This window comes from Microtus pennsylvanicus, chromosome 22 (genome assembly GCF_037038515.1).
Source record: "Microtus pennsylvanicus isolate mMicPen1 chromosome 22, mMicPen1.hap1, whole genome shotgun sequence".
Classification (NCBI taxonomy): domain Eukaryota; kingdom Metazoa; phylum Chordata; class Mammalia; order Rodentia; family Cricetidae; genus Microtus; species Microtus pennsylvanicus.
Window position 1 is genome coordinate 11,555,739 of NC_134600.1, and position 25,235 is coordinate 11,580,973.

At 41.6% G+C, this 25,235-nt stretch overlaps 1 protein-coding gene across 1 annotated transcript; it reads left to right on the forward strand.

The window, feature by feature from the left end:
- The first annotated feature begins 349 nt into the window (after positions 1 to 349).
- Positions 350 to 23,950, forward strand: Lrtm3 (leucine rich repeat transmembrane protein 3). The gene is made up of 5 exons (XM_075956528.1): positions 350 to 580; positions 703 to 736; positions 1,043 to 1,085; positions 6,439 to 22,862; positions 23,028 to 23,950. Exons 1-5 carry the CDS (start codon positions 350 to 352, stop codon positions 23,948 to 23,950), a joined length of 17,655 nt encoding a protein of 5,884 aa, XP_075812643.1.
- Positions 23,951 to 25,235: the final 1,285 nt, after the last annotated feature.

The window sequence follows — 25,235 nt, forward strand, 5'->3', positions numbered from 1 at the left end:
AGGAGTCATTGGAGTTCCAGGCTAGCACAGGCTATGTAGTACAAGGCTTTGCCAATATATATATATATATGTAGCCTACATACTTCCAACACTAGTACCATACTTGGACTGTACATGTTTCACTCATGACCTTTTGTCACTGTAGGAGTGGCTGTGAGCTCAGTAAACACCTACTGTGACACGTACCTTACTTTACTCAGTCCCCAGGGCAAGCACTGCACCATTGGGCACAGGCACTGCTCTGATAGAGCTTTGCATGTATGCACTTAGGAGCTAGATGGACAGAGCAGCATTTTGTATCTGAGAGGCTTCTGAAATCAAGGCCAGATAAATGAGGTAACAGGCCATTATGTCAAAAATATACCATTTCTTTAAACACATATCGAAGCCTATCTTAGAAGAGAATACATTTGGCAAAATATGGCACTTTCTAAACGACTGGATTTTAAACAATGTTTGGATAGTAACCCTGATTATAATTTTTCTGGGAGTTACTTTTGAGATAGTCCTCATAAGAACTTTTGAATTTTTTAAGAAGAAGCTTGAGCTATGGGAAAATGGTAGTTCATGTTCTCAGAAGGTAAGAAATGATTGACCATTCTCTCCTATTTTTCAAAAGCACACATAATAATTTATAAAAAAAAAATTAACTTTCATGGTCGAACTATTTCTCTAACATTTTGATATTCTACCTTGAATCAGAATGAAGATAATTTTCCCAAAGGAATGACATATGGTAAGTATCACACAATTTCTTTGTGTGTGTGTGTCTGTATGTCTGTCTCTCTGTGTGTGTGTGTGTGGTTTTTGTTTGTTTGTTTGTCTTTTTGAGACGGTTTCTCTGTGTAGTCTTGGTCTTGACTGTCCTGGAACTAGCTCTGGAGATCAGGCTAGTCCCAAACTCATAGAGATTTGCCTGCTTCTGCCTATCAAGTGCTGGAATTAAAGGCATGATCCAGGACTGGCCAGTTTACAATTTCATCTTTTGATATTAAACTTATTTAGCCAGATACTGATACTGTAACTTTTTGTTCCCGTGTAGCTATGGAGAGCTGGTCGATTTCCCACACAACTTCCATGGAAAGGTGAGAAACAATATAACTTGTTTACATTCTATTCATACTTGTACTGATTTCTGAAATCTAGAGAAGCCTCTTCCTAAAAGGAAGGCACAGTAAACGACAATTTGCTCCAATGTAGTTTTTAAGTGGTTGCCTTGTTCCAAGCTGTGAGAAGGGCTTTTCAATATATTGGCAAATTATCCTTGAAAGTAGATAAAGCTTATAAAGTTTAACTCAGGTTGTTATGATAAAATGCCCCTACTGCTCACAAAGAAATAGTAACCACCATTTCTTATAATTTACTCAGTACAAAAAAACAAAAAAAAAAATACCGTCTTCTGTGGATGGAGTCAACAGTGAAGTGGGCCCTGTAAATCTGAGAGGTTCTCTGAAAGTCCGAATGTAATTCAGGATCTGTCAGACTCCAACATCATCATTGCTCTTTGTTGCTATCTTAGTTATTTCAACTAGAACTCATCCAGTGATGATTATCTATGCAGAGGGTGCTGTTGGATGCTAGGGTACAAACGCTTGAGCTAGCGTCTGATCTCAGACAAGTAGCTAAAGGGTAGTTGCCGCCCAGTTTGCAAACATTCAGGAGATACCTAAACCCACCTAGGGCTCTGAGAATGGTTTCATGAAGGGTGCAGGGGAGCTGGAATTTCGATATTTAAAATTACATTTATGGATTGATTTGTTTGTTTACAAGGTTGATGGTGGCGTGGCAGATAGGGGACACGGGGAGGTCAGAGGACTTCTTTCAGGAGCAAGTTTTCTGCTCTTATCATATTGGTCTTGGGGAGTTAACTTGGGTCATCAGACCTAGCAGCAAGCAGTTTTTCAAGCTGAACCACTCATAGACCCTGGAATTGGATTTTAAAGAACAGACAAAAATTACCCTGAAAAGAGTTTAGAAGATAATAAAGGCACTCTAAGACTTATACAAAGATAAGGAAACAAGAAACAGCAAGCTGTGTAAAAGGAATAGCAATGATTTCAGAGTTGCTGAAAAGTTATCAGAAGATGGACGCGAAGAGGTGGCACTGAGACCACCGAGGGCGTAAAAATGCCGCGTTCCAAAGCCCCGATTTAACTCTGAACAAAAACCACTGTCGATGTGTAAGAAAAGGAGTGCTTGGAAGCTTCAAGCCTGCCCACAGAAGACTGGGGTTCAGGTCCCCAGCACCCACACACATACTAATCTAGTGTGATACCCACCTGTAGTCCTAAGCCCTCAGGAGGTTAAGACACCCAATAGCTAGAAATGGCTGACTAGGTTACACACAAGACACCCCACTTCCAGACAGAAGACAGAGAGTCAAGGAGAAAGAACACCTGACCTCAACCTATGGCCTCCATATGCATGTATACAAATGCGCCTGTGCATCTGCATACACACCTGTGACCACACACAGTGAACATGCATGTGCATATATATACAGACATGCACACCAAACACAAGCACCAAGAGGGCTGTTTTATTTTTCTATGATATCACTTATTTCTTTCTGCAGAATGAACCTGGAAATAGATAGTCTAATTTGTTCATATTTCAAATGTATTAAAATTTAAAGTCTAGTTGCTCTGTTATTCCCTTGGTCCTCAGAACTTTAGTCCTAAGGTAGGTGCCTCAAGACGCAGAAAAAGTGTGTGGGGGTATACCTGTAATATGCTTTGTATCATAATAGGCAAAAAAAACTCTCATTTTCTAGAGACATATGCTGGAGCATTGTCTGTCTTTATTTGTACAGGTATACCCATGATGGCTATAACTTCAAGCCAATGTGTGATTACTGAATCAGCCTTTTCCAAACTCAAAGCAGTTGCCCATTGAAAACCTGAATAGATACCAATAGATGGTGTGATGTACACATTTAGTTTTCCAAATTCTGCAAACTAGAAGACATTCATTCGCCAGATTTCATTCCTTTGAGTACCCTTTGGGTAACTTTCTACAAGTAGTGGTGTTTGGTTGTATAAAGAACAAATAGGACATCTCCTTATAATTTCCTTGGATTATTACACTGTGATGGAAATGTTTGCTATTGGCATTAAATGTGTTGTAGGGGGCCATTTGGAGGGCAATATGATCAGAATGCAGTTCAGATTCAGATCCATATGATTCACATGTGCCTTCTGTACATTTTCTTCAATCAAAGCCAATTCTCTCTCCGCATCAGCTGGTCATTGTTGGAGGAGTCTGTGTTTCCAGCTGCCAAGACTCCTAAAATAACCACACAGAAACTATATTCTTTACAATACTGTTGTATTTAATTTAAGCTATTGGCCAATAGCTTCAACGTATTTCTGGCTAACTCTTATATTCTAAAAAAAAACCCATCTCGATTAATCTGTGTATCTGCACGTGGCTGTGGTTTTTCAGCAGTTTTGGCATGTCTGTCTCTGGCGGTGGCTCCATGACTTCTCCTTGACTCCACTATCCTTCCAGAATTTAGTTTACTCTTCCCTGCCTAGCTCTACTCTATTGTCCTATCACAGGCCAAGATAGTTTCTTTATTAATCAATGGTATTCACAGCATACAGAGGGGAATCCCACATCAGATCATTCCCTGGAACTATTTAAGTTCTTTGTAGTAGTAGGAGCGGCGGGACTGAGTCCCCAGCACCCTGCCACCTGCATGGCTAGCTTATGCTCTGAAATAATTACACGGAAACTGTATTCTTTTAAACACTGCTTGGCTCATTTCTATCTAGCCTCTTCTAGGCTAACTCTCGCACCTGGACTAGCCCATTTCCAATCAGGTGTGTAGCACCCCAAGGTGCTCTTACCGGGAAGATTCTAGCCTACGTCCACCCTGGGTCGGAGCTTCATCGTGTGTGCCTCAGAGAGCAGAGCTCTTGCGTCTGCCCAGGAGAGGGGAGCATGGCGTCTCTCTCAGGCGTCAGCTCCCGAGAAAAGAGCTGTGGAGTCTGAGCTCACTTCCTCTTCCTCCCAGCGTTCTGTTCTGTTTACTCCTCCCACCTATCTTCTAACCAATGAGGACCAAGCAGTTTCTTTTTATTTAACCAATGACCTTCCTTCATCAGTTCTTGTCACCATATAAAATTTTATTTAAATTAATAGGTTATGAGGACCTATCCCAATAGTGGGCCAGAGCTGGGAAATGTTTCCTAGCAATCTTTGGAAGTCATTAAGGGTCTGTGATTGATCTCTCCTAATTTGCAACTTTTGGGGTCTAATTTTTTGTAAACCTATTTTATAGCCTAAATAATTCATAGAATCTCCACTTTATATTTTTTTCAGGAGCAATTTGTAATCCCCAACAAGGCAAAATTTTTTTCACTTCAAATATTTTTTTCTAAAGTATCTACATTTGAATCAGATAGCAAAATGTTGTCCAAGTTATGGTAAACTATAGATTCAGGAAATTGCTTTTAAAAATATTGTTTCTAGGAATGCCCTGTCAATAATTTCTTTTAAGGTGATCTTGTTTTCCAGGTATAACATTTGACATTTTGATTTTTCCTCGCATCTCTAGAAATAACTTCGCCTATCCAGGCATCATTATGTTCATCATGCTCATGATAATTGTGTCTCGGATCCATCCTTCCAAAGGTGTTGACCCTGCCTTTAACAGGCTAATTATCCTTTTGAATAGAAACTTGGCATTTTCAAAAGCCAGAGATTCAATTATTATTTTTCAAACTTCTGGATTCTATTTACTGCTGAAGTCAGTCTTTGAGATAAATCTGAAAAGGCTTCCTTTGAGTCTTGTATATCTTTAGAATGACTCAACTTTCTTTCCCATTTCTCCAATTCTGTCCCAAGTATTCAAAGCCGCTGTGCATCATAAATTCAGGGTGTGGTCCTCATAAACAGCCTGCCTTTCTGTCGTGGCCTTGTCTGCTTCTCCAATAATTTGATACTGGGAGTTTCCATACCTCTAGCTTTACTTTGTTGATCAATAATCTTAGCCTCTTACTTGAACCAGTCACTCCATTGTAATTGAGGCTCTAAAACACCATTAGTCAACTCTATCCAGTCTTTAGGGATAATTCTATTACAAACTGACCATGAGTTTGATATTTTCTTCACAAAAGGTAAATGCATGCCATATGAGATGATTGCTTCCTTGAATCTCTTCAAATATAACACTGCCATAGGATTCCAGTTAGCTGTAACAGAATCTCTGCCATTTGTAAATTGTTGTAAGGTTATTAGATAGATATATTAAGGTTGGTTGTGTGAAAATCTTAGGCTATTCCTCTCTGTTCTTATAATGCAATGCTGAAATTGGTTCTCCACTAAATTTCTCTGTATTTGAATATCTCTGGGATCTGTTTTATTAACTTTTTCTAAAGCCTGTATCTTAGCACTCTTATTAATCAACTTTTTAGTGATAAGACAAAAATGACAAAGCTGATAATGTTTACATCTGACATTACATAAATTCCACCTAGATACCCTCTCATTTAGCTGTTTCATCTTCAAACTGTGCAGCATATTATCATCCTTGAGATCCAAATCCTTCCACTGTAATGGTATTTCCCATTTGGAATATTGGGATATAAAACCTCTCTCTTTTAACTAATTCCTCCCTTTAAGGAGTCCTAATTGTCTTACCAAATCTCCTGACAATGTTGTTGAAGATATGAAGCTGATTCTTGCTGCACAGAACAGCGAAAGCCTGACTGGGTTTCAAGGCAGCTGCCTAGTTTGACAGTAGCCTGAGAAGGGGGATCAGGGAGAGCCTGCTACCCATGGTGGAGAGAGAGGGAGGGAGGGAGAGAAGAGAGCCCAGGGTGGCCTTGAACTTCCAGAGATCCATGTGCCTCTGCCTTCCAAATCTTGGGCTTCAGGGTGTATGACACCACTGCCTGGTCTCTAGTTGCTTACTTTTACTCTCTGCTCATCAGCTAAGCTTTATTTATCAAAACATAAATAAAATATCACTGTAGTACTTCCCCCAAATGTAGCTTTTTTTCTTCCTCACAAATAGGTAGCAAGATTGACTATAGAAAACTACACTTGATATTATGGGATATTCTTCTGTTATACCTATAAAATTTCCATAAGACTGTTTATTTAAAAAATTATGTAAAGAGTAGAAATGTATTCTTCATAAAAGTATATCACCTTTATTCATTGGGTCATTGCTGCTAAAAACAATTTTAGAGAGATTGAGGGAGAAATTATCTTAAATGTTTTTCTTCACTTTATCAACTGATTGGTCTACTACAGGAAATGCTGAGGGGGTGGCTTCCTTGGCATTGTGGATGGCACGTTCACCTGTATCTTTGTGTTTGTAAACAGACCTGGTTTCATCTATGATAGATTTTTCTTAAGTCTAGAGTAAGACCCTATAACATGCTTATTTTAAATTGCAACTCACAAGGACTGTTTTCTTATCTCCAGAATTGAAACCTTTTCAAGAAGCATGTCAAGCAATCCTCCATCGGAGGAGATTAGATATAACACCATAGAAAGGACCATTTCATCCGATGAATGGGAACATCAAAGAAGCCATTTTTGTGAAAGTCACGCATCTTCAGGTGGGACCAATACACCTTTGTCAATGTTTCACTCAAAAGTAAAGGACATTTTCTCAAATTCTTTTCCCAGAAAAGATCCACCAAGTAAATATCAAACAGAACAATTTTCCTCCAATAATTTACGTTCAACAATGAAAACCAGCGGCCCCAAAACTTCCCTTTCTGATGCTCTTAATTTGCAACATACTTTGAGATTTACAAGAGCTAAGGATCTCCACGTGGCACCATCCCCTCCTGTTCATTTCTTTCTTTCTAGTGAGCAAATTACACACGTGGAAGAAAATATAAGAAGGAAAATCTCTGTGAACCCCAAAGCTAGATCATGGAGGGGAGCTGAAGGTCTGCTCCCCAGAGCTCAGAAGCCTTCGACTCATTCTTGTTATTCACATAATGAAGGGGTTATTCCCGGTGAAGCACGAACTACTTTCCCAGACCAAAGTGCTGTCCGGAATCAATTGATTCATGAAGCACAGTGTACTAGCGAAACCCAACAATTCATTCATGACCAGGATTCAGACAGCAGCCAGCCTGGTTTCTCTGAGCCTGCATTCTTTCTGAGACCGCCGTTTTCTAGCAGTGCACAAAACTCCGTCCAGGCCCAACAAATAGACCATGAAAATAAGGGCCACCATTTCAATCACACCCTATGTATTGTTGAAACAGAATATTCAACCAAGGGCATAGAGTCTGCTGAATATTTCAGCAAGACTCAAAGTTTTGTTTATTTTAATGACCAAAACAAGAGGAACCATTTAGGTAAAGTGCAAAATAGTGTTTTCCAGAATGCTGAATTTTTGTCTTTAAATTCAAATTTATTGGCTGAAGCTGTGGCACAACACAAGACAGCACCAGGCCAACAACCACTAGCTTCATTGGAATCAAACCAGTATGATGCATACAGTTCAGTGCCTCTCTCGCACTCCATCAAAACGCAGAGAAACGGGAGAAAGACAGCAGACAGTGAAAGAAAACTTGGTCTTAGAGCTCTGCCTCCCAAAGCAAAGCAAACCTCTCCTTCCCGGGTGTTTCCGATCGTAGTGTGTCGTACTTCAGAAAACAAGATAGCGTTGAGATGCAGGAAGAAGAAAAGAGCACATCAGAGGAAAATAATGTCAGCTATAGCTTCCCATCTCATCTCTGCCTCGAAGCTTATCACTCCGCATGATAAAACGTATTTCTCAAAATGTCCAGTGGCCGTTATTCCAGACCTCGTAAAATACGAACATTTTCTGCAGGAGTCACTAGATACAGAAGAAGTCAACTATACAAGTTCTAATGATACAGTAAGGCTGGGCGCCATTGAAAACACAGAACAGTCTTTCATGGTCAATGCTCCTCAACTGGCAGCTCCTTGTTTATTTGACCTGAACATTCCAATACATGAGGGGCTTTCAGGAGTGCTATCAGAATCTGCACAGAAAGATGCTTCATTTCCCCAAACAGAATCAGACAGAGAAATGAAAGTACAGAAGGACATCGAAAATACAGAGAATGGAGAGAAATCAGCAGTCGGTACCCCAGGCATACAAAAGTGCTTTTCAAATGATAGTGTACAGCATGCCAAAAATTCAGGGGAAATCGTTCTGAATTTTCCAGGTGTCAATTTACTTATTTCACTGGGATCCCAAAAGCATGAGGAAAATGAATTCAAAGATAAAAATGTCCAAGTGATTACGGGAAGCAGAAATCTGAAGGAAGAGAAACCATTGACTGCTACTATTAGAGACTATGGTAACGCAAGTGAGAGCGAGAAGCCGGAACGTGACATCAGAAGCAATAAAACAAATAGACACCAGGATGAAGGGATGTCAGATACCTACCATAATACCACGCAGGTTACCATTTCTCAATTCTTTGATATGGAAATGTGTAACAAATTGAAAGCCAACGCAGGCACAGTGACAATAAATTGTAGTCATACTGCACTAAAGCAAGAGGAACTACTCGATGGAAAGAAAATACAGGAAGTAAAGCATATTGATAAGTGCTCCAGACTTAGAAAACCCCAAGAGTGGTGGGACAGTGAGGAAGAGGAAAACAGAGAAACAGTTGGACCGCTGGCAGAAGCCTTCAGAGTCAGCATCTGTCTGAAGCCAAAGGACGAATGTGTCCAGTTGGAAATGGGACCGATCCAATCAGGAAAAAGAAAAATGCAAAGGCCAAAGAAAGAAGTCCGGTCACAGACAGTTTCTACAGAGACAGTATGGGAGACTGACCCATGTCCCTTGACAAATCCACTACAAGTTGAGCAAGTAAAGCAAAGGACAGACAAACCTCCAGACAGAGACAAGGCTGCAAGTCCCGTGCACCCAGCTTTAATCCCAGAAAACTCACCTGCTGCTGAGGGTTTAATTGAAACTACCAGACACAAGACCCCATTCTGTGAAAAGCCCACACAGACACCAGATGGTCATATTACAGAAGACAAAGAAAACTTGAAAAGGGACTTACGTGCAGTTGCCACAAGGCCGTTCAAAGTCCGAAGAAACTCATCAGGGCCAAAAAATGGACTCGGTGTCAAGCACAAAGTTATTAAAGTGAAAAAACCTGCCTTTTCCTCGAGGTGTTCTCTCACTGCACGTGACACCCTGAACCATAAGAGAAAAGTGGGAGACAGCTTTGAAAGACTCATTAAACAAACACTGTGTGATGTAACACTGGCTCCTGTGCCTCCGAATGTTCACCCTCTGGGGTCTAGTATTCACAGTAATAAAACAAGTATCAAGATAACACCCCCAAAAACACACGTTGAAAAGAAAGAAAAGAATCTGGATTCCCTTCATAAAGAGAGTGTAGACACTCTCGAAGTTCAGTTGTGCCAACGTGTGAAATTGGTGGAGCAAGTCCTACCAGAGACAGTGGCTCACGTTAAGAGGAACCACAGACGGGATGCGCATCCAGTGAAGGAGATGAAGATGGAGAAGGAATTGTTTCAAGGAGCGTCTTCCACTGAAGCAATTAGGGAATCGGTTGACTCACTGAGAATGGGCTCATTCTGTGTCGCAAATACAAACACTGGCACATCTATAGAGGCCGAGCTCGAGTATAGTGCAGAATTAGAGTGGGGTCCTCCAACATCGGGAGACTTACTGACGGGAGACCCTCTGATCCAATCAAGAGAAAGGAATGTTCCAAGTAGGAAGAACGACACAAGGGAAATCAGTTGTGGTTTTACCCAAAAAGCTTTCTCGTGCTCTTTAAATTACCGCATGTCTGTGTTGACTCATTCTAATAAGAAGAAAAACCCAACAAGATTCACAAATAAGAGCGCCGTGAGGCTCACGTATATGAATAAGGTGAAACCACCAGCCTCCAGAACACTCAGTACCACAGGCAATAAGAAGAATCTAAAATTGGACCTTAAGACCAAATTAAAAAGAATAAACCATGCTAAATCAGTTTTTCTTGAAAGCCAAAACACTCTTTGCTTGTTCATTGATAGAAGACTGCAAGAAGGGTTCTGTCATGCTCAGCTAAAGCAAGGAGAACTAGCAGGCAAAATAGGTGTTGATGGTGTTGCTGAGAGTAGAACATTCTACAACAGAGAGAAAAAACATCAAGAGAAACAAGAACCTTTTGTACAGGCAGCTCTGCAGCATGACCAACACGAGCGGGCTGCTGCCAATCAAAGGAAGGACACTCTTCCAGATGAGCCAGACCCGTCGCCGACCTCTGTAAGCCAAGAGCAACCTGCTAACTGTCAGGGTGTAAAGAGCCAAAAAGATTCCCTGCAAAGTGCTTCGGAGGACAGCCTACAAACGGCTCCCATCCAAGCTGAAGGATTTCGGCAAACTACCAGAACAGAAAATGGTGAAAACTTCCCTGTGGTTCCTAAAAATTTATCTCTCGAGGCAGAGAATTCTTCATCTGGTGAATTGACAGACATAGCAGACGATGATTTAGAATCTGATGAAAAGTCTGAACAGGAACTAGATTTGGATCCTGTGGGGAAAGAGGCAGAGTCATCCAGAAGTCTGCAGGTGACGTTCCTACAGTCTTCTGATTCTGATACTAGATCCTTTGCTTCTAGACGGAAAGAGAAGAAACACGCACTAAGAAGATCAAAGAAGCAGACAACAGAGAGTCGTAAATACGGAAAGATGAGGGAAATAAAGACCTCAGATTCACAGACAGTTAACTTCAGATACAGCAACAAACTAAAGCACGTGGAGATGAACGATCCACAGCAGAGGGGTAGCCTAGCAAGTGTCTGCTTGGAAATCATTCACCCTAACGTATACATTATGTTTAACAAAAAAAGGAGAAAGTCAAAATCACGGGCAGGTAAACAGAAAATAAGAAGACTTGGTTGTATGCAACAAACGCGAGAGAAATCCCCAGATGGAGGAAATGCACAGTTTCTGGCTTCTGCTGACTTAAGCAGTTCCTCTAGCATGAAGAGCGATGAAGAGGAAGGGGAAGAGGAACCAGAACGTTTCCTTCCCCTTATACTCGATGTGCATCAAGGAAAAGACCATGACCTTGTTAAGTCAGATACCCAACTGAACCAAGTACAAAGAACAATTACTCAGGTACAACCACAGACACCTCCAGAAGTTACTTCCTGTTCTACTCTATGCGCCATCCCAGGTGAATTTCAATTAGAAAAACCCGAGGACAGTGCATTATCTGAAAGAGACAGGGATCTGTCTGGTGACAGGCGACACAAGGGACAGGCTGCGGACAGCGAGAAGGAGGCACAGGGGCCACCTGCCTCACACACGAATCCAAAGCAGAGTGGGGGCAAGAAATATGACGCCGCCAAAATGAACGGCAGGCATCAAGAGAAAAAACTTGCAGCCGAAACATCCTCCTTGACCAATGTCACACTGGATATTAAAACGAGCAGCAAGATGGACTCAGGAAAAGGCACACCAGATGAAAAGACACCCTGTTCGATACAATGGAATCTAGAGACACTGCTTCATAAAAGAAAGGTTCCTTTAGATGACATCAGAAAAAATGATCTTCAGGATAAAGACGAAAAGGAAAATGATGATGACGCATTATTAAAGCCATTCTCACAGGATAGTCGAGATTTTGTATTGTGTCCACATCAAAGCAGGGATCCTAACTCTCAGAAATTAAGAGAACAAAGAGAGAAGAACATTCTGTTCGTTGTAGAACAGGACATTCCGCAGCAAAGTCAGCCAGCAGATCTAACACGAAGAGCATGTGCTGTGTGCGTATCAAGTCCAAAGGTTCCTCCCATACAACCAGAGGAATCACGAATAGATGACGTTAGCACTGATAGAGCAAAATATGACATCCCTGCTGATGGAACTCATGCTCAGAAACAATACAGTTGGGATAGATTGGAAAGAGAAGGGCTTAAAAATGATCTACAAGCAACCATCACAGAGTCTTCGAATCTCTTACCCCCTGAGGTACTAAGATCCAAAAGGAAAAGCAAGGTGTCTACAGGCAAAGCCTTACAAGGTAAAATGTGGTCAACTGGTGTAACTATGAAAAGGAAGAAAGCATTTGTCTCAAAGACATTGACTATTCCACACTGTGGTCATAGAAACAATCTTCTTCCAAAAACCTGGAAATCACTGATTTCTGAATTACTAATACAGTCTGCTCTCTTGCCTGATACTCTTAATATAATAATATCGAAAAATTCAACAGCAGAGAAAAATAAAAGATCATTAACCCAGGAACTGGCAGCAACAATGCTAGGCTCTTTGAGCTTCTCCACACCTACATCAAAAGAGAGAGAGAGTTTAGAAACCTTGGACAAGGGAAATGAAATGATTAACAGCTCTCTAACTGTGAGTACCCCGCAAAGCAACACGGTGAGTGTAAAGCCTCCACTTCTAAATACAGAGGGTTCTGAGACTGGCTCCATACCCTGTGATACCACCCGTGACGAAGGTCCCAGGAGAAAATGTGACGACGCTATTTCTGAACAAAAAACATGTGCTCAAAAGGACTTCCCATCTTTGGAACCTTCACAGGAGCCCAGCCCTGTGTCATCTGAATCCAAATGCGAGAATGGCACATTAGAGTTTTCAGGCAAAAAATATATAAGTCCCAAGGCAAGGCAAGCCTCAAGGCTGCTTCATATTGCAAGGCATTATAGGAGAGTCCATAGAAAGAATAGGCACCATAAGGGGAAACACCAGTTGAAAAGGGATAAATGTATGGAGGAAGCGCTGTTTTATGCTGTTGAAGATGCGGAGAGTTGTCCACTCACACTCCCAACTGATGAACTTTCACTTGATACAGCAGCAAGAGCTGCCTTTTCTAGTAGAATACCTCAAAGATCTAACGCCAAGGAAAAGGCAGAGTTACAAGCAAGCTTATCCACAACTTTCTTGAGACCTTTTTTATCTGACTGTAAAAGCCAGATGGACACAGGACAATTATCAGAAAATGAAATTACGTTGAATAGGAAATGTTCAGCCACGAAGAAAAAGAAGATATCAGTTTCAAAGATAATTAAAATCGATGGACACTTCATCACAAACCATAAGAAATTTAAATTAAGAGCAAAAATGAAAGCAATATGGCTCAGTGAAAATACAACGGATGTATTTCAACACATCATCCGCTTTCTATTAACTAACTCTAATGTGGAAAATCCATTCAAAGCAGAGATAGGTTTGGGAGTATCAAAGTCTGCCCATACACGGCCAACACATGGGGCATCACCGGCTGAAGGCATAGCAGAGTGTGATGATTCTGTTGACAAAGTTGGTTCCAGCTTTTTAAAGGATGCTAAAGTGCATGTTGGGCAACGCTGGGGAGAGAAGCAAGAAGTGCTAATAACAGAACCTGCTCCATTTTATACGAACAACTTAACGGCAAGTGCCCATCTCATGAAGAAACCCAGTCTCGAGGAGTCAAAGGGAATACTTTTCAGAGAATATTTGCCACAAACAAGGCAAACTTATGAGGCCAATTCAGAAATTAATGTAAAAATGAAGACCGACAGCAAACAAGTAAGCCTCAAAGAAGCACTCTCATATACGGAGAAACCTCACAATTGTCCGGAAGTCAGTGAATCAACCAGTACCACTACCAAACATGGAGTAAGGAACACTCACCAGTCTTCTTTAAAAGAAAAGTCTTCATTTTATTTGACAGGAACTGTCACTTCTATTGCCGGGCATTTAATTGCTGCCAAAGAATTTAAAAGGCATGTGGGCAGCATCAGAGCACCCAACCTGTCAATGTATAAAGGTATACCTTCACAGGTGAAGTCCATGGAGTCACAGTCACCTCCCGGATACCATGCTGCTGGAAACATAAAGAAGACCCAGGATTCTAAGACCTTAGAGATAAAAGTAGATAATGGTGAGGTAAATACAGATATGAAATCCACCTACATGTGTATGCCAAGTCAACAAGTAAATATGGAGTCATCACAGCACGTACGGGATATGTATGAGAAATCTTCAGAAGGAAATGGCCTGGACAAAGCACAGATGAAGAGGAAAGAAGAGTTTGCACAGCTGCCATTTGGAGCAGATCAAAAGAGACAACCCGGTCCGGTCAAGTCAGACGTGCGTTGTGCTAACATGGTGCACTGCAAGGATATGCTTCAGAAAACGGGTATTTATTTAATAGATCAAGAAGGAAATGTGAAAGTCGGAGAAGAGTTTAACCAAGAGGTTGTTCTTTCCTCTACTACACATACTCTTCAAATGGGAAAGCAGAGCAGTGAGTTTAAAACAGATTGGAAAACAAAGTCCAAGGCTTTTGCCCTGCCAAGAAAACAGGAAAAGCTTAATGTCTTAGGACCTACATGGAGTTCTTATGCCAGTGACACTTCCTATCCTGAAACCATAAGACAGAAAGATAAGGCAAAAATAGCAAATGTGAAAATTACTGTGGGTGCCAAACAAACAAAGCTGAAGGCAAAGAAAATATCGGCCCGTCTACTTCTTAGACATGGGGACAGTAGCAATAAAAAAGAACTGGCGCATAGCATGCCGCGCCAGCACCGGAATGCTTTAGGGCTGAGGAGAAATGTACAAAACCTGGTTCTAAAAGCTAATTTGAGCTTGGGATGCTTTGTATCCCCAGTTACAAAGCTTAGCAGTGTAACATCGGAGAAAGGCAAGTTGGGAGGAAGAAAAGACATTCTTCCACAGAAAATTATGGAGAAACCATCCAACCAAAGGCAAAAGTCAGGGTCAGGATGTGTTGATGTACCTAGGAAAGTAGAAGAAAGTGAGAAAGAGATGCATGATGAGTCCACTTTCAAGGACATTCACCGACAATTTATACAACAATTTTGTGTTAAGTCAGAAGAAACTAAAGAGCATCACTCTAGCAAATTCGACAATTTACAAAGAAAGACAAACTCTGAGTTAACTTTCCAGAAAGATGAAACTGATAACATTGGGCTAGCTACCTCCAGAAGCAGAGGAGGAACAAAAGTCTGCACTGGCCCCCAAGACAGTCTACAACAGGGCTATCCACTGAAGCAAGGGGTGATTCTTCAGACAATGAAGAAATTTCCTCGTTTTGGAATGACAAACAAATTCATAAAAAACCAAGACATCAAAACATCAAGTCCACTGATGATAGGAGAAATGGAAGTAATGGAAAACCCATTAGATCCAAACGAATCATTGCTTATTCCGAGACTTATGGTACAGCAACAAAATATGTTCACAGACCCTCTTCCGGGATCCATTCCCTCCCAGGTACCATGCCAACCCCATACTGAAGAGCCAAAGGAAAACATGAAAAAAAGTGACAAACTATTAAAGAATTCGACCCCACAGCTGAAGAAAGTCTCAAATGCAGAATATATTTCCGATATGGATCACGTTTCAAGAAGTATTGAAAAACTACTCTTGCATATTAAAGAACAGGGAAAGAGGAGAAAAAGAAGTAGAGGGGGTAACAATTTTGAAACAGCAGAAGACATAAAAGCAACAATGATGAATCCCACTCCATTTCCAAATATTTCACCACCCAGAACACAGTTTATCAACACAATGAACAGTGGTGTGTTCGGGCAAAGAGATGGGACAGAACCAAACGAGAGTGTGGCCACGTTGTGGACTCAGCAAAGGTTGTGTGTACAAGGGACAAGCCTAGACTACACACAGGAGCTGACGTCTAAAGTTATATGTCACAACAAAAGAAGAGCAGCTTGCACGGAAGGCATCCTGTGTCACAAAATGAAGCTGAGGAAGACAACCTCTAGAAAGTTCCTCGGCGTTACCGGATATGGTGCCCACAGAGACAAAAGACACAGCTTTAAGACAGAGAAGGAGCTCCCCCAGGAGAAAACTGTGGCAGACTTACCGTGGAAGGATTTTTGTGCTTCTGGCTACACTGTGTCTCAAATTAAAAAGCTTAGAGAAGTAAAAGAGGGGAAAGGCAAACCCCAAAGGCCATTGAACGGAACTAATAAGTTATCTATGCAGCCCACTGATAACAATTCAACATCGAGCACCATCAGAAAACCAGTACAGTATGCTACTATGAAGCAAAAAGAACACCAAGTACTTTTACTAGATATTACCCCACAGAATAAAGATCAGTTAATGCCTGGCCAACAAGTGGAGAAGCCTCGATCTATCAACTGGAGTGTCCATTTAGAAAAAGAAGCATACCGTGTCGTGTTTCCAGAGACGGAAGAAACTGATTCCAGTAGGCTTGCGGCTCAAAGACCCAGAGCAGATACAGAATGTGAATTCTCAACCGCAGAAAGAGTAGAGCAAGGAGTTAGGAAAGACTCCATCAAACACGCACTTTCAGTTCCACCCAGAAGAGGAGGACCCGAGCAGACGAATATTTCAAGTTCCAAAGAACATGATGTATTTCTCGTGGAACTGGATACTTTCCAGAAAGAGACATGCAAGCTGCAAGACTTGTTTAAACGAGAGTCTTGGCCAGCAGGCTTGGAGAATGTCCCCTGCCCCTTTAGGGAGCCCTTTCACTTGGAAAGCGCACAGGTAGCTAAGGAAGTGGGTATGGATCATAACATTAACGATATTTCCCGTCTATTTGGATTAAGAGAAACTGACCCAGAACTAGGTTCCAAAGCACAGGCGTTTCTCTGCACAGATCTAGAAAATCTATACCAAACAGGTACAGTTCTGAGAGGCCATGCAAAGTCAGGTCACAGGCCTCGAATCCTTCTGAATTCTGTACCTTGCCACAAGAGGGCTCCTCCTCACTCAAAACCAAGCTCGAGTACAACAAGGAAGGACAGCGGTGCCAGAGCCATAGGTGCCAAAATGAATCTCAAGGGCAAAGAGAAAGCCGAACCAACTGCCAGTCCACTAAAATTAAACAGACAGAAAATGGAGATTTCAAAAAAAATCAGGGCAAAACAACTGACTATTTTTGCCCAGAACAAAGAACAAATTATGGAATTTTTTTTATCTTGCGTATTATACAAACTTCAGACTGAAAACGCACAGAAAGAAATCTCAGCAGAAGCAGCACTAGATTCAGAGATTTTTAACCCGGTGCTAGGAAAAGCAGCAAGTGAAGGTAAGATTCTAGGCGGTCACTCTCCAAGTTCAGAAGGAGTTAACCTGCATGCTAAGGGTGGAGCTGAGCATCCAGAGGGTGCGTGCGAGCCTATTCCAGCAGCTGGCACTCACAGCTTGAGGGATACGCATCAAATTACAGCACCACAGGTAGAGAAAAAATTAAAAACAGTAGACAGTCTGGACTATCATGCTTTAAATGCAGAAAAGGAAGAACATAACGACAGGACAAAGGAACAAAACCGTTACCGCCTGTCATTTTCCCTCAAGAGTTTTGAAGAACATCTATCATGTTCCCAAAAGGATTCCTATGTCCAGCCACATTTAGAACCTCACACAAAGGAAGCATTGTTAAAAGTAGGCAATGTGTCAAGCAAGATAAAGGGACCAGATTTGTCATCTAAAGCTCAAGTAAGTACCAGGAGTGAATGTCGACCTGCGTGGATTTTGCCCTCAGTTATTCTAGAGCAAACAAAAGAACAAGATCCAGAGCTGCCTTTGGAGTCAGGCAGTAAAACTATAAACTGTCCAAGCTTTTTGCCATCAAAAAAATTATCTGCTGGGGTACAGATAAGTAAGTTAGTGTCAAATGATAGCTCATGCATGCCAACAGTCAGCGAAAAGGAACTGTTACTTAGAGCAAGTCAAAAGGAGCAAGAGGCATGTCTGTCTAAGCTGTTCTTACACTGCTTTTCACTATGCTTGAAGTTTTTGCATGAAAAACAGAAGGGTAACATAGAATACAGAGCTATGAATGACACAATACACCCTGAAAGAAAAACCCTAAACTCGAAGAAATTGGTACGTCCCAATGATTATACCCCAAGCAATATCGCAGAGCTACATTGTTACAAGAAAGAGAAAATGATATGGATAAAACATGGAAAGGATAAGCCAGGTTCCGTTGTAATAGAAGCAAGTGATTCCATCCCTTTACCTCACTTAAAATTGAATAAAGAGACAAGTGATGTGCTTATCTCAAGTGATATAAGACAAGAAAAACATAACTCACAGGGAGAGAAGAATGGCATGAAAGGAACGGACATGAAGAGAATAATGGTCTCTGACATTACCTTCAAGACAGAGGAATTATCACTGTCTTATCCTTTCAGTGCAAAGAAGTTAACTCTACTGTTTGACAGTATAGAGCGACAGGGGAAGGTACTAGAAGGGTTGAGTAAATCAGATACGAAACTGAAGAACTCTTGTATTTCGTTACCACCTCTGTTGCATCGTAATTTAAATTCAAGAATAAAAGTCGAAAAACGTAAGTCAGAACAACTAAAATGCTGCCTCCCACCTCTAAAGCCGTTGCTGTCATTGAATGACAGAAAAGTGCCATTTTCAAAGGCATTTAGTAGAGATAAGTTATGCAAGTTAACAGAATTAAAGTATGCTCCACAGAGGAAAGAATATAGAAATAATATCGTACATTTGAAAGATAGACTAAGCCTCATAGATATTGCTCAAAAGGGAAAGACAGCCCCTTTTAAATACTTACCACAAGGAAAGGCAAAATGGTGGAACAATAAAGAACCAACCCAGGAAGAAGAAAAAAATACAGTCAGAAAAGATGTGAGAGACAAAGAGATCCCCAAATTAGTGGATCAAAATGTAAAGAAAATAGCACAATCACATGCACTCAGTATCAAGGAGTTGCAGAGAGAAACCCAGGAAGAAAAACTTGTCGATCATATAAACACAGTTGTAGCTTTTTCTATCTCACAATTGCAACTCAATAAATTTTCAGATACACAGATAGTTGATAGAGAAGTTTACAATGAGATAAACTCATTGAAGGAACATGCAGCACAGGAAGAAAAGGAAGGTAGGGAAAAGGATGGGGCTGCAAACAGCATAGTGCATGCCAAGAATATATATTCAAAGGCGAAGAAATCACCTACTTTACTCATGCAGAATTTGAGTGACCTTCAGGGGAAAACTAGAGAGCAAGGGGGAGAGGTTAAAGAAGGTGGAATTAAGCCAGGTGTAACATTAACTGAGAAGTCGTCTAAGACTTCCGTTGCTACGTCTCCCCAGCCCACCCTTACTGTGAGTGCCAGAATCAAGAAAGATTGTACAACAGTGTTAACAAGATCCTCTGTCTCCTTGGGATACGTCCAGAACCCATTAGTTTCGGAAGGAGGCATTTACAAACAGCAAATTGCGGGAGATACTTCAATTAGTCTACAAAATGAAAAACAGCCCACGTCAGAGGAAAAGGAAGAAGCCGGAATGCAAATGGCAAAGATCATAACAACTCACACGTATCAAGAAACAAGGGTGCAGGAACGGAAAGACAAGCGAGTCTTAGATCTGACTAAATCCTCTCCTTTGTTGCCAAATCAGTCTCATCCCAAACTGTCTGAGAAATTAGAACTCAGTGACACAAAACTAAGACTTAGAAATTCGGCTTTGCAGAGGTCCTCAACTAAAGGAGAAACAGTACCTAGAGAGGCCATTGTTGGTGATACCATGAAAGATGTAAAAAAACAGCATATATCTCAGAGAGAACAGACATATCAAAAAGAAATAATAGACAGGCAAAGAGTCAATGTAACTTTGAAATTACACAAATTACTTCTGCCCCAGAAGCTCTACAGAACAGAACTCCATATATATAACAATGTGCCCAAACCAAAAGAACACGACAGTAATAGTGAACCTCGAGATTTAAGAAAAATGCCTACTTCTCAACCTTCTCCAACCAATATTCCATTGTGTAAAGGTGTGCAAGTAGATGAAGAAAGGCTAAGAAGTACACTATCTTCCCCAGATGCAGAGAAAATAGTTGACAAAGAGGCCATGTGTAGTCCTGTCAGAAAAGGAAAACAACATAAAAAACAGATGAAAATCACAGTAGGCTTGCCAGCTGGGATGCAATGCAAAAGGACAAAGGTCTCACCAATTCCACATCTCCTTAACACCAAGGAAATTGTCCTGAATATGAAGTTTCTGGAGAAAAAAGAACACAATGGTAAAAGTGAACTGGCTGTGGTTGCAACACAATCTTTCCGGTCCTTGCCATCACATCCTTCTGAATATTCACAGGACAAAACACAGAGAGGCGCAGCAAGAGGTACAGGACACTCTTACCCACAGGGAAATTTCCAAGAAGCGGCAGATGCCCAGGAACCAGCAACCAAAGAGTCAGCTCCGGTTGAGAGTGACTGTATTGTTAAGACAACAGAATATAATGTGCTAGAGAAGTCAAAGTCCGTGATCAGGGTCCATCAAATAAGTGAGCATCCACAAGTTGAAATGGAATATGAGTCAGACCCCCAAGACAATAAAATTTATCTCACGAGATTGGGTACCATTAAAAAGGAAAAAATGCTGCAGATGTCCTTCGAAGAGCAAAAGGGTCAGCCAGAAAAACGGGAAAAGGAAACTTCAACTCAAATTGGACATTGGGAGAAGGAAAATGAACTCAAAGATAATTTAAGTAACAAGACAAGTCCTAAGTTTTCAGTTTCTCTAACAAAAATATCACTCAAGGAAGCCCTGGTCACAAGTGATACCCTCGTGTGCTCAAAACGATCGGTGGCAGGGAGACAACAGGAAACTGGTTCAGGGAGCTTCATGACATCCGAGAAAGGTAGACGGAGTAATGCTTCACTAAGCAAGATGTTAACTCCAGCAAAGATGTCTCAAAATAAGGAAGAACAGAATGTTAACATGGAAGAACAAGCCATGCCTCAGTCCAAGTGTGGACAGATGATAAAGTCAAAGTCCTCCCCTCCTAATGGTCCAGGTCACAGCAAAAATCAGAGCATACCTTTACAAACAGATGTGATCAAGAAAACCTCAGTGAGTATCCACCTGCAAACGCAGTCGGGGGTACACGTGAGTACTACAGAGTTTAATGCCACAAGAAGGAAAGAAAATTCACCCTCAATTGTTCCGGAAGAAGAGCAATGTGATGGAGCCTTGCCTCCGAAGTCCCATGAGTCTCCGCTGCAATCCGAACACCTGGAAGAAACAAACACAGTCTCCGATGAAAATCTGAAGCAGACAAAACCAGAAGTGGACAGCAACGATTCTGCGAGTCAGAAAGAAGGGGCGTTAAAAGCGGGTGGGAGCGGAGGGGTAGCCCTAGAAGAGGACCGAAGCGAAATGCAGCCGAGCTGTATTGTCCAGCTGGAGAATAAAGCCCGGGAGCCCACCAGCAGCCGTACAAGCCTTGTTTTTCCTCCAGCAACAGAGGAACCCGACTTCGAGACTCAGGTAGGCACTTGCAGAGAGAATGGCTACCCACCCGAGGAAAAGCTTAAAAGGGAATTAGAGCTATCTACTGCAAAGCAAAACATTCAAGGACAAAAACTGCTTGAAACCCGCAAGCCCAGTTCATTGTATGTTTATATTCCTGATTGTCCTGAAAGCCAGAAAAGCGGATTCGCAGAAACAAATCTCAAAAGAGAACTGAAACCCAAATATTTAACCAGGAGAATCCCAAAGCACCCAATTTCAAAGACACTTGGTATCATAGGATGTGGTCGTTCAAGCAGGCAGAGGAAATTAGAATATGCCTTCAAGAAACCCAAAACTGTGGTTCCAAGTAGCCAACGTGCAGCAGGGATCACCGTCAGCAGTCTTTGTGTTTCCATGATAAGTCCACCTCACAATGAAGGACCAGTAGAATTGGAAACAAACCCAAGAAGGGAAAAGAGAGTCTGTCATTCTGAATTCCAGAAGAAATTATCAGATGCTAGAGACACGAAGGACATCTTGACACGTGCAAAAGAACTAAGTAAGCTAAGTATGCATTTAGATTGTAAAGCAACTGAGATAAAACTGAGTCAGATACCAGAGATCGTGACCATATCTTGCCAGAAGTGTAACTCTCAGCCCCAAAGGACCACAGAAGATTATAGTCGCAGGCTTTACCTAAAACATATAAAAATAAATTTTACGTCTCCAAAAGCTGGTACCATACACGATAACTTAGAAAACAATTACCGAAGAGATTTTCCTCCTGTTAGCTGTGTAAAGACAAAGTATGTTTCAAATAGCAGCGAGGTCGTGACAGAAGCAAAGGGCATCAAAAAGCAAGAAAGTGTAACATCACCCGAAACTCCGCGTCACATTCTCCAGAAGTTCTCAGAGAAAGGAAGGGACAACCTTCTTTTGCACTTTGAAACAAAAGCGCTGGAGATAAAAACAAGCACCCTTCCCGGAACTGCAGCCCAATCTTATGCAATGGCCAGTAGCCAAGATAGATCAAAACCCCTATTTACGTGTATCCATTCGGCCACCAAAGAACAGAAACGAACAAACAGAGTTGTAGTACTTTTTGATGAAAAATCTTTTTGCGAAATCGACCGTGATCTGCAACGCAAATACCTCCGCTCAGTCCCTAGGCCTTCTGTCCCTGTGGTCTCTAAAGCAAATGTACTTCCCAAACACACGTACAAGTTAGACGTGGGTTCAGGCTCGGAATGTAAAACAGCAGAAGACAGAGAAGAAAGTAGTAGTCTTTTGTTGGACACGGGCCTATTACAACATGTTCCTTTCCAAAAGAAAAACCCACAAGAAAGTTCGTTCTTCACCAGAAAATTCCAGGAGCCACCCCATGCGCTTGCCTTTTCCACTGATCTACAAGGCACAAAACCGAATGATACGATGATTCCTTCAGAGTTAAAATTACAGATGACACCAGAAAAGGATAAACAATGTCATTTATGCTTTCAAGAGACCAGTTTATACAAGCATTATAGTATTTCAGGAACTCAGCAAAAGACTGCTGATTTAGCCAGTTCACATTCATCTTTGATTTCTGATCACTGGACCAATGATGGTCCCCTAAATACTGAGACTTCAAGTGACCCGGCCGAATGTCCAGCTTCTGACCTGGCGGAAAGTCCAGCTTCTGACCCGGCGGAAAGTCCAGCTTCCGACCTGGCGGAAAGTCCAGTCACTGACCTGGTGGAAAGTCCAGCTTCCGACCTGGCGGAAAGTCCAGTCACTGACCTGGCGGAATGTCCAGCCACTGACCTGGCGGAATGTCCATCTTCTGAAGAAAGTGACAGTGAGGAATGTATGTTTATAGGAAACAATTTTTACGTAATTAAGGGTTCCCAAAAGTTTCTGTTTGAGGTACCCACAGCAATTTCATTGGCGGATCTTCACAGAGTGGATGGAGCAACTCTTTTGAAATCAGTTCACCGTGACGATCCAAATGACCATCATACTAGAACCCAGAAAAAACACACTTCCCTCGTGGCACAACCTTGCTATCAGTCTGGAAATAGTAGGAAACACAGGTTAAACTCCAAGATGCAGTCTCCTGATGGGCTGGGTCACAGCCCATCCAATATTGTGGAAATAGAGTCGACGACATCTTCCATAACATTCAGTGAAGACAAGCACCAGACCAGGACCACATGGAGCAGAACAAGCTACTCTTTAGCATCCTCAGCATCTGAGTCGAATACTAAATTGAATCTTGCAAAAAAATACCTCATGTCTTATGTGTACCCACAAGTCAAAGAAAGAAGGAAGGCTAAATCTAATTTGTGGAGAAAGTTCAATATCTTTCAGCATTCAAAATATAGTCCTTCACACAGTGGAGAGAAGCACGCAAGGAGGAAGAGATTGTATCATTATGAATCAGAAGAATCAAACCCACCAACCAATTGGATGCCAGAGCCAAGTGCTCATCAGCAGAATATCAAATTCTATCCAGAAAGAAGAGAAAACCAGCCCTTTTTTTATGCCTGTGTACCAGCAGATTCAGTGGATGTTATCCCCCAAACCATTCGCTGGCTTATCCCCTCCAAAATCTTACAGAAAAGCAACTTCCATATTCCTCAAGTGGCAAGTATTTCAAAATCTTGGAAACTATGCAGTTCATCCAAAAAGCTGTTGGGATTGCTTGCAGGGGCCTTTAATATAGTCCGTCATGGTTGATAGCAATTGCACGCGGATTCTTCTGAATTAGAATTCTGTTTGCTACTGAGACATTCAATGAAAATAAAACAGTAGAATGTCATATTTCCTTGAGATGTGTTTACTCAACTTCTCTGCTCTATGTCTTGGTAGATTCATGCAGTTGTTCCGGGAGGCTGGGGGAGGGGCATGGCTCTGTTTCATCCTACCTGGTAAGAGCTCTCCCTTCTGTTGACATCGCTTTCTCACAATCCTAATGGGAGAGTCCCATAGACCAGAAGTCTTTTTCCCACTCTACCCTTATGACTGAAGGGTGAGTGGGAGGAATGTTTGATGGTGGAAAAGGGTAGCTGAGCTGGAAAGGAGATAAAGAGGGCTCTTTGAGATAGCACAGGATTGTCTTGATCACATTCCTTGATATGGGAAAACCCAGCCCACGGGTGGCACCATTCCCTAGGGCTAGGCCCTGGACTGAATACAACGGGGAGACTGAGCTGACACTGGCAATCATGTGTGCACGTCTTTCTCATTCTTGACTGTGGATGTGACGTGACCAGAGGCTTTAAATTTCTGCTGCCTTGTTTTCCTAACAGTTCTGGACTATGAAACTGTGAGACAACCCCTTCTTTCCCTAAATGGCTGTTGTCAGGATGTTTTATCATGGCAACAGCCAGGGAAACTGAGAAACATCTATGCCATTAGTTACAGTGAATACATATTCTTCTGGGTGCAGTCTTATGAGAAGACTATACCCTTCTGTATTTCTCAGCTTGCGGCTCACACAAAATTTGTTGGGTGAAAGCGTCTTCCACAGCCCACTTTCCCATGCTGCAGCTTTCTCCCGTGTTCCTTTTCCATCACTCAGGTTCCCCCAGTTCCATGCACCATAGGAGGCTTGCACATTGTGACACAGGTTCTGGCTATGTTGCTGGCGTCACCACAGGGAGGTGTTCACAATGAGCAGATTGAATCTCTGGAAGCTATTTCTACACCAAGACAGCATAACTGTAGAGGACATGAACGTTAGCCACATAAATACATAGAGAGTCTATTAATCTCAGAGAGAATCATCCTAACTCAGCTCCTCCTGATCCCAATCCCAGAAATGTTTGCATACTCTACAATCTCACTGGATGTGAAGGCAAATGTGAAGGATAGGTCAGAGAGGAAAGGGATGATGCTTTTAACAACACTGAATATATATCACAAATCTTCAGGGCTTCAAAGCTCAAATGTTTTTAGCACTTAATAGTATACATACTATAAATGTGCTTATATAATATAGCATATATTATATATAATTATG